General features: G+C 36.7%; 1 protein-coding gene across 32 annotated transcripts in view; it reads left to right on the forward strand.

Annotated features, from left to right (window-relative positions):
• DLG2 (discs large MAGUK scaffold protein 2) overlaps nt 1-10,731 on the forward strand; it is a 1,005,290-nt gene that overhangs the window by 970,227 nt on the left and 24,332 nt on the right. For 24 of the 32 annotated variants that reach the window (XM_017735865.1, XM_017735859.1, XM_017735860.1 and 21 more), the window contains one exon: nt 8,796-8,895. In XM_017735865.1, coding sequence (XP_017591354.1) covers nt 8,796-8,895 — 100 coding nt within the window. Of the gene's footprint in view, nt 1-8,795; nt 8,896-9,783; nt 9,830-10,731 lie in introns of all 32 variants that reach the window. The other 8 variants (XM_017735861.1, XM_017735864.1, XM_017735870.1 and 5 more) reach the window with 1 other exon arrangement.

Here is a 10,731-nt window from a genome sequence, read left to right on the forward strand (position 1 = left end):
CCAGGGATGATGTGCATGGTGTAGAATAACAACTTGGTCACGCTTACAGCACTAAACTCCACCCCCCTGTCTGTAGCCAGGACAGGAGGAAAATCTGAATCTCATTTGTCCAACTGCCCTTGCTCTTTCATGAATTTTCACATCCTCACTGCTCTGTATCCACACTTCATGATAGCTGGGGCTGATGCCAAGTAGTGGATGCTGGCTGTACTTTTGGATTGACCTGAGCCTGCAATATTGGGCTGTCCTGACCATTCCCCTTGAGCTGAACACTTTTTGCTCAGCATTTCTCCAAAGTACATTAGAAATACTGCTGTCATCAGCATCTGTTTCACTCATGTGCTGAAGCAATCAAATAAAATTCAAATTATAAAACAGCACATAGCCAGAAAAATTTAACTGTACAGATTCTTGTTTCTCCAGGTTATCTTGAGGCACTCCACAAAAGACGTGATAATTTAGTAATAATGCCTGTTGAGTCCAGGTACAGTCAAAAATAAAGGAAAGCAAGTGAGTCTTCAGTCTTAATTTGTATCATGGTAGCAGTGTTGACTCTGGCAGGGAACTGGTATGCCTTAAAGAATCTGTGGTTTTAAGAAGGTGAATCAGTTCTAGAATTAGTGAAAAAATAACTGTCAGGTCAAATTTGAGGCTTTTACCCATCTGAAGAAATATGTTTCCATAGCTTTCTTTGAAAAATCCAGTAGAAGTAGAGTATTTGAAAGAATTTCTTTCAAACTGAAAGAAAATATTAAAGTAAAAAATCTTAGGGTCTGTTTTCCATATTTCATTTTATTGCAAAGTACAAATTCTAAATATCAGCCATCAATTTGTAAGCATAATGGATTAGAGTAGAAAATTTGACAAATAGTGGATTTGTCATTGAATTTATCCAGATGATGAAAAATATTCCTGCCTATTGGCATTTTGTCAGTCAACAAAAATACTAAGAGTAATTTTTTTCTGTTAATGAGCAATATAAATACATGTATTTTATAGATTTTATAGATTCTTCTGTAATTTTTCTGTAACCTTAATAATTGTGTGGAGTTTTATTTATAAGATAATATTGTTTCTTAGGTGGCCATAATGTTAGGGACTACAGTATCTGTACTTTCTATCCCACAAGCAGTTTGTGCCATCCCTGCTTAGGTAAGAGAAATTTTTAGGAGACAAAAAGATATGTAATGCAATGTTTAAATCAGTCACAGATTAAATATAAAACAGTGAAAATTTGCTAGCACAGGTAAAATACTAAAGTTTACAGCTGAGAGTTAATTGCTTTTCTTCTAAGCTGTTCCAGCAGAAATTTGTGCTGATTTGAACTTCATGTGTAGTCTATTTTTATAACTTGCTGTCTAATATCCTGAATTAAATAGTAGGAAGTTTGTATGTATGTATAGATAATGCCATAGTTACTTGGGTTTTCTTCTAAAAGAATTGGTTGAAAAGAAAAATTTATAGTATTGGCAGTAGGTATTGTCAAAGAATTAGAAAGAGAGCAAAGTTTTCTTCTAGTAAGATATCACACAAAGATCCAGAAGTGTGGAGTTAAGCGTCAGCACTTATCCAGAAGACAGATGCTCTGTATTTCACATCTTTATTTCTGACTCAGTTAAATTTAAGCACCTCAGTGGTGATTGCCTTAGTGACTCAGAGACCATGTTTGGAAGGTTATAGGGACACAGGAACCGTCACGTGGGTCAAAGCCACAGTCCATCTAACTTGATATCCTGCCTCTGAGAAGACTGCTTATGTGAGATGCATTACTGGAAGACGTAGGAGCTTCACCTCCTACACAAACCTTAAACCAGTCTCTTAGAGATTGACTTTGGGTTTTTTTGCCCATGTCTCTATTTATTATGACTTTAACTGTAAGGCCTAAATAAATCAATGTTTTAAATTAAAACCGTGAGCCTGGCATGATTTACGTCTCCTGAGCCAGACCCTTGCCTTCATTCAGCCTGCTACACCAGTCACTCTTCCTTTAACTCAAAAGGGAAATTCAAAAGATTATCTTGTCCAACTGTCTTTCTAGAAGTATAGTTTGAAGGCGTGCAGGTATTGTAAATCTTTCTCCACTACTCCATAACAAAATAAGAGTAATAAAGGTCTTTATACAACTTATTTTTGTGCAATGGTCCATTTAATGCAGTAGTTTGCACTTGCACAAGCGCACAGCACGATTGCATGAATGTTTCCACAAAAAATAGTTTTAAATGAGGAAGTTGGTGGTTTTTTAATAGCACAGATAATCAACACCTTCTGCAGCTTTATTTAATAGTGAAATTAATTCAAAAGACCGCATAGAGAACAAAATCCTCAATTTCATTTTAAATCCTAAAGAGCACTAGCAGTCAACTGGGAATCAGAGTTCTGAAAAAGATTTTTGAAAATACCTGATCATAACTGAGGAATGAAGATCAAGTGGATAAAGGTCCTACAGTATATTGTAGGAAAACCTGTGGGTCTGGGTGATCAGATAGTCCCAAATCTTTGCCAAGTGCACACCAATGCTACCTTTGATCTCTGGGGCTCTTTTGACATCGTTGTTGCACAAAGGGTGCTGGGACAGGTTCACATGTGCAAAGATTTATTAGCAGGATCAGTAGCTGATGACATACATCAGCTCTATTTTCCTTTTTGGGAAAAGATATTGACCAGAGTAGAGGAACATTTAGGACAACATTGCCAAACGTCAAATACATTTTCCGACTCCAGCTGGAGACGTGAGGAAGGAGAGGAACACCTTCACACTGCCCATATGGCTGCAGTGAGCTTGGCTAGGTCCAAGCCCACGCTGGACCACAGCATAACTCTGAGGTGCTGGGTCTGTGATCATCTCATCACAAAAACACGGATGTTAGAGCTGGAAGAGGCTTGTTGTTTAGCTCTTTTCCCTTCACCACCCCCTTCTCTCCAGGCACTGCAGTGTTATTCCCCTCAGTACTTAAGATTAGCAGATTTGTTTTAAATGTGAAAAAATCATCTAGGCTTTTCCACTTCCCTTGGGGCAGATTATTCTACATCCAAATTGATTTTACTGTCAAGGAGCTTTGCCCTTTCTTATTTTCACACTATCAGTTTCCAGTGCTGCTGTTTGAACAATTCCTTCCCACTATCTTGGTGTACAACCTTCAGATATGTGTAAATTACCTTGGCTGTCACGTAAGCAAGATTTATGTTGGTGTTTCATCTTGCTAACAATGATATCATGCAAATTACCACAGAAGAGTACTCCCTTCATACCTTGCACCAAGTTAAATACAGGTTTGCAAAACTAGAAATACTGGTTTTACATGTTTTCTTGAAAATCTATTAGTGTTTCTTCTCCCCTGGTAGTTTATGTTGGTTTTAACTGTTGTTTTGTTAGGAATTAAAATTGAGTTGCTGGCAGACAAGTAGCAATAAGTCTTTAAAAAAAATGTTATTAAAATTTCATACTCATGAATACTAAGCCACACTACCCTTATCTGGAGAAGCTAGACAGCATGGAGTTTTTAATCAGGCTTTTACTTTTTCATTTTGAATTGCCAACACCCAGATCTCTCTACAGCTTCATGGGAAAACTAAGCAAGCAGAGTTACTTTCATCTAAGCTTCTTCTCACCCAGCTGTTTCTCACTTGTTGAAACAGATCATGGTGCAAAAATTCGATAAGGAGTGACTGTAGCCCAGGACTGAAGTATCTAAGAAAACCAAAGGCTGAACTTAACAGAATAGGGAAGTCCTTCCCCTCGTATCTCATAAAAAATCATAGGGAAGTTAGCAAGTGCTGCTTGCCAGCATGTAATTGTGTGTGCAGACTGAGAATGAAAGATCTACATCTCAAAGAATATACTCTGTGATCTCTGCACAACCAGGCTTACAGCTGCCACTAACAACTCCTCAGTTTATCTTCTGTGTGTCTACCTGGACATCATGAAGTGCTTTCTGTGTGTGTGAACCCAGGCCATGGCCAAGCTTGGGGTTACACCAGGAAAGCAAGAATGGCTCAGTAGCACTGGCAATCCTCTAGACTTGGTCACGTCATTTAACCTGGAGATTTCAAATTCATCATGGCTTGGGATGGCCAGGTGAAAAAGCCCATTATAAAACCAGTGAGGTGATATATGTGCTTCCAAGGAGAAATAAGACTGAGTATATGTTACAGACCAAAAATTTTCTTTCTGGCGTCAGTGCAAATTTTTGGTATGATGGGAGGGATTTAAAATATATAATATAGAGGTCTATAAAATCAAAATATTTAAATATAGGGATTTAACAGTGTTTGAGTGCCCAAACCGTTATTAAAGTCAGTGTTCAAATGAGTAAATTAATCTCCCTACTACAAAAAGGGTCAATTAAATATAGAGGAAAGGATTGAAGAGATATAATGTTGATAGTAAATCTCGTAGATTCATGTAGAAGGGCGTGTATGTGAGGGATTTTCATTTAACTTAGGCCAAAATCAGGTATTAAAGAAGAAGAATAAGAAAACCACATTGCAGATTAGAAGCAGTAAAAGTGATTTCTCATATACACTGCTAGACTGATCTGAGAACAAAACTGACATACCTAATCATATAACATAAAAACTAGGTTAAAGCATAGCTCAAACCTGCCTAAAATTAGATGGTATATGAAATTCATCTACACCCTGTAAAAGAGAATTTCACAGCCAGTGCTCTGGAACAGCTTTCTCTCAGGTGATCCCTGTACACTGGTTCCCAGCTCATGACTGAGGATAAGCATTTGTTGAATGGAATAGAAAAAGAAAGCATTCCCAAAGCAGTTGGGAGTTTATTGGCTTTGAGAGGATAGAGCTGTTAGAGCACCATAAAAAATATTTCCCCAACATATTAGGATCTTCTGCAAAGCATAAAGAGGACAACCTCTGTCAAGGGCACATCTGCACTAAATAGTATGGGTTGGATCAGCTACACTATGAAAAAAATTTGGGAAGAAGCTCAAAGTAAATAACAATATAGTTGCCTATTGCAGTATGGTATGACTATCAAATTACTGGTTTTTATGATGTTTACCACTATAAAGCAAATTTTGAAATTGGACTGTTTATTTAATGTTACATGAAAATTTCCTTTAAAAACCACTACCCTATTAGCTGATGAGTAACATATATATATGGCTGCTGAGCCTAGGGAAAAACATTTAGAATACAAAACTGATCTTGACACAAAAAAAGTACCCAAGTGAGTTCTTGAGAAGAAGAAACACACAGTGGTTTAATGTCTGTCACAACCAGGGAAGGTTGGTGTGTGTAACCCAGGCTTACATAACTGGGGACATCTGGGGATACTTGATCAAGCAAGAGTGCACAGTGCACATCACAATTATTTTTCTTGGCTTCCTCAAAACAGTGTATGCTTAAGTAGTATCAAACGAGAATTCAAGCCAGGACATCAGTGAAAGCTTTCCTCCACTTTTTTTTTTCTGAGAAGGAACTCTTTTCCATCACAGATCAAGTGATGTGAATGATGTCACTGCTCTGTTGTCAAACCATTGAAAATTTCATTTGCCTTTTAGTCTTAGGCACTTTCCTGTTTAAAGTGCCTGCTACTGCCATTTCCTAGGTTAGTGATGATCTATGTGAAGTGACAGCAGTGACATATAGAAGTAATCTGTTGTAAAGGATTTTCATGGCAACTGAAATGCCTGAGTTATTTGCCATTACAGGTTTTTACATTATCATGGCAAAGAACCTGCTACTTACAAGGAATCCATTTCAGGCACTTTTTCACTGACTTTCAGAAACTCTGCCTGCATAAATGCTGTTGAATCAGGCTAAGCTTCCTATCACAATTGCAATTCCAGTTGCACACAGCCTTTGTATCAGGCAGAGAGATGTAGGCAAATACCTCGGTCTCATTTATCCTACAGCTATTTCACAGCTTTCCAGAAGCGTAGGGAGCCTATGGCTCCAGGGTATTTGACAAGTCCAACATTTCCATTGTATAGAAATAAATTTCTCAAATATACATCTGAGTTTTGCAGTTTAACCTTGCCATAGATCCTCATATGCATGATCCTTCCTTAAAAAAGAACATACACACTCAGTGTTGGTCTGTACTTTTCCACCAATAGAGCAGAATCTGGAATTAACAATGGAGCAAAATCTGGAATTAACATGGTGTGCGCAATAGAAACATGGTTTTATTCTGTGTGAGTCTCTCTCTTCTCTTTGCCTTGTCTCTATACATTAGAGATATAAATCATGATGTCTGTAAGAAACATTTTCTGGGTGTCAGCAGGATTTCATATCCTTAAGGTGGAGACCATCAGCCTGAGTTTAGTCCCACTTATATTGGATACAAAACCAAAATCAAGGCTCTTGTCTTTGATTTCTTGCGGAGAAACATGCACTTAATTTAAGAAAATAAACACTTGGTAAGCTCCTTCAGTTAATACCAAGGACTAATTATATCTATAAGTTTGCTGAGTCTGACCCATTTTAACATTTTATAATAATTTACAGTTTCTTTGTTATTTCAAATATAAACCCTCAGACTACACCATGATAGTATATATGGTCATTAACATGAATATACACATTGATTAATCTATACAAATATTATCACATACATAAACATATTTGGTTATGAGTATTAATATAACTAGATCAGCTTTATTTTAGGAACAAGGCTTTTTACTGGTGTAAATGCAGTGGCATAGTTGCACATGATAGTCATCTGCTATGAATGGCCAGATTTTGATCATCCAAATTGAAGTGGAACAATATTTTTTTAAAAAAGCAACCCAATATTTGAAACTGCAAAAGGAGAAAAAGTTTGCATAACACTATAAAATACCTGTATAATTTGGTGTATACTGTTAGATCATGCATAAGTGTGAAAATAATATATGCTTTTCTGGTGAAAATGTACTTTCTGAAGTTTTTGCTCTAGACTGTTGGGGAAAAAAATTGAAACAATATATATAAGTGTTATTTCTCATACAATTTCTGTGAAATACAGCTATTTATCAATTTGATAACATTCTCTTGACGTCCAAAGTGAAATGGCATTCTGTAATGAAGTGATTGTAATTTTAAAACCCCCTTACTTTTTGAGGTGTTATTGTTTATATATATATTTTTTCCCTTTAAAAGTGTAATGCCAATAGCATTACTACGTCAAATTCAGATAAATTATGACAAACAACATTTTCACAAACAGAAATGTTAGCATGCTACATTCCTTTCTTTGGAAAAGTGAAAGAAATTATCACAGAAAACGCATTTTAATTTAATTATATCCATTAGGTCATTAAAGTGATGTAATGCGCATGTCAGTCCTCCTTTCATCCATAGATTACTTTAATCCTTCATGTGCTTTTTTTTTTTCCTCTGGCTTTCTTTCATACTTGCTTTGTTTTGAAATTGCATGCTGTCTCAATTATTTGTGCATGACCTCCACGTTAATTTCACATTGAATGTTTACATACTCTGAGAGATTTTCATGGATCATTTATTCTACATGTGCATTTTTTTTCTTTGTTTTCAGTTACTAAACTTTAAATATGCTTGAAATGTAAAAGTGGCATGAAACTTTCGTGACACGAGTAACCAACTCTTTTAACAGAGATTTTCAGTATGCATCTTTTAGAAATATGTATTCTAAACCACATTTTATACCATGATTTCAAAATGTAAGAAAATAAATTATGTTCTGAGACTCTAAATATATTCCATTGCAGAACTGGAGCCAAATACTGGTTATATTCAATTTGAGCAATGACAAACATATGAGATTTGTCCTTTAAATGATTTAAGAAGGTCTGTGCTCTCTCAGAGGTCATCACTTGCAAAGTCCTGTGTCTGTACATGTTCAGTATAAGAGACATTATAGGTCATTGTCTGACTGACAGCACAGATCACTTCAGACACACACTGGCTGCAGCTCTGTGTTTCATCTAGAAATGCCATCTTCTTTCAATTGACTACATAGGGACCCTATTTCCTTATTTAGTATCTGAAATAAATGTCCCAAGTAGGCATATCCTGGTTTTTACACAGTATAGTGCTGTAAGTCCTTGCAACTGTCAATGAAGTCAAAGGTTTTAAAATGCAAAAAACCCCAGTTTCTTCTGTATTAATTTCTGATTTGAAGAATTACAGCAAAATATGTTGCTTGACGTGCAATGAAATACTGCTTATCAGCAGAATTCAATTTCTAAATCACATAGAACTAAAAGTATATCCAGAGAAACCTAATGAATAAATACACATCTAAAAAATAAAGTATTTTTTTTAATTATGCCCAAAAAAAAGCATTAAAGGACACTTAAGAAGTTGTCAATAAAGAGGCGAGATAAAAAATTATGAGATCAACAGCACCTACCAGTGAAGAATTTTGTTTTTTAATTTACACAGGGCTGAATCCACACACCACAAGCAAATCAAAGGCTTCCACTTTCCACATTATAGCCTATTCTTTTCAGACACTTAATTAATTCTGTGCACAGTCTGCTGTGATTAAAGATGGATGGGTTGATCTCAAAGCATGCTGAACCATCTGTAGCCCTTCATCCAAACAAGCCAAACACAACAGTTTCCAAGTAAGGAGCTGAACACTGTGACTTAAGACCTCTGGAATCAAATCGATCCAGTCTCCAGGAGCTTTGCCTTCAACCTTCAGACCTCACCACAACTACCTCTGATTCTTTGCAGCCACTTGGTTTGTGCTGATTTGAGTCACTACAGTTCTCTCCACTTTTACAAACTAGTTGTTTTGTCAGCATGAGTGTGACAACAATTAGACGTCCCTGTTTTTGCCCCATGCCTTTTCTCCTTCACAGTCATTCAATGACAAGCGTAAAAAGAACTTCATCTTTTCACGAAAATTCCCATTCTACAAGAGCAAGGAGCAGAGTGAGCAGGAAACAAGTGATCCAGAACGTAAGTAACCTCTTGGAGACAATGTCACATGCAGCAGCACAACAAATGGGTGACACGCATGATACCAGTATCCCACACGTGTAGGCAAATATCTGTCATAGGCAGGCAGGAGAGGTATTACTACTGTGACCAATGTATGACTGCAGTTTGGATCCAGCTTCTCCTTCCATCTCTGGAAATAGTCTTTTCAGAAGAATAAAGCAGTGACCTTAACTTTTGGAAGCGCAAATATGTCTCCTCAAAGTTGTTGTGACATCTGTCATAAATCCAAAATTGTCTCTCGGAAATATTCCCAGATCAAAATTGGCTCAAAATAAGGCAAATCTGATTTCTTTCACGACACTAATTATTTTTTAAAATATATCTTCTAATCTTTTTTTTGTCTTTGACTTTCACCAAGTTGATTTCCATGGGCAGCTTCGCTGGAAGTTTAACAGTTAAATGAAGCACCCATGTTAACGGCTTGAAGAACTGAATTGGATCTTGGAATGTGTACCACCACAAGCATTTATTGCTTGCTTAAATTATACAGAGAACCAGCATTATTAATAATATTTGCTAGTTCCAAGCACAAATATTCACTTTTTTTCTTGAAAATTCTGTCCTAAATTTATCCAGTGAGGATAGTTTCTGGAACTTTATTTCTCTGGTTGTTCCTTCTTCCTCACAGCTCCAAAAGGCACGTTTCACAGTCACTGCCTCTTTCTTTGGCTGAATTCCCATAGAATATGGGTCTAAATTTGTTTCAGAAAGAAAAGGCAGGGATCCAGATTGCTCAATCAACATGGTCAGTCATGGTAGTATCCATTTCAACTCCACTGACTTCTTCCTTCCTCTTCTGCGGCTGTTCTTCCTTTCTCATTGCTCTCTCTGGGGACTTCCGTGCAGGACATCCCCGGATTAGGTGACGACGGTTATGGAACAAAGACTCTGAGTAAGTTCCCAGGAATGGTCACTGTAAACCCTTTTTTGTTTTGTTTTGTTTTGGCTTCTGTTCCTTCTCTGAGGACCCTCCACTCCTAGCATGCACAAGATAGAGTTTTATTTGTTACCCAGCTGTGAATGCATTACAAATGTTTCAATTGTTCTGTTCTGCATGACGGTATTAAATAACATACAGTGTATCAAGCAGACACTTTCACTTCTTTTGTAATAACACCTTTTGTTTCTGACAGTATGTTATTGTTCCCATCATGGCAGTTCTGTAGAGTAGCATACCTAGAACGCGTTTTGCTACCTGGACTGTTCTTTTCAGCAACAACTCCTCCCTCTCCATCTAAAGGGAAAGTTAAACATTGTAATGTGATCACATCCTGAGGAGATCAGTAGAAAATTAGTTTATGCTGTTGCTTTTGCATTTTCAGCTTTTTGCATGGGAGTGTTTGTTACTTTGCTGGATTTTAGATTAGTATTTGTTATTAATGGAAGAAGTCATTTGCAGGCTAGAGAAGATCATGCATTCTCCAAAGCTAATTTTGGACAATTTTCACCATTAGCAATCTATTCTCTGTCACACAACCTTAATTATTCTTTTTTCTGATGTAGAATCCTGTCTCAAGACTTGGCATTGCAAAATGTGTAATATGTCAGATCATTGCTCAGAAACAATTTTTCTTCCTCGAAGTTTAGAATGAAGTATTTGCTGCTGATTTTTACATACATAGCTACATTAAATTCTGTATCCAGAGCTAAATAATGTAAACAAAATGCCACTTGCATGTGTTTGGCTACTTGTTCCTCAGTTCTTATTCCTTTTCTTAAGCACCAAGTAATTGGAGCAAAATGTGTGTTAATGCTGCATCGCCTACTGTTTTGTATGTGCTTTTTAATTGCAGG

This window comes from Corvus brachyrhynchos, unplaced genomic scaffold (genome assembly GCF_000691975.1).
Source record: "Corvus brachyrhynchos isolate BGI_N302 unplaced genomic scaffold, ASM69197v1 scaffold44, whole genome shotgun sequence".
Classification (NCBI taxonomy): domain Eukaryota; kingdom Metazoa; phylum Chordata; class Aves; order Passeriformes; family Corvidae; genus Corvus; species Corvus brachyrhynchos.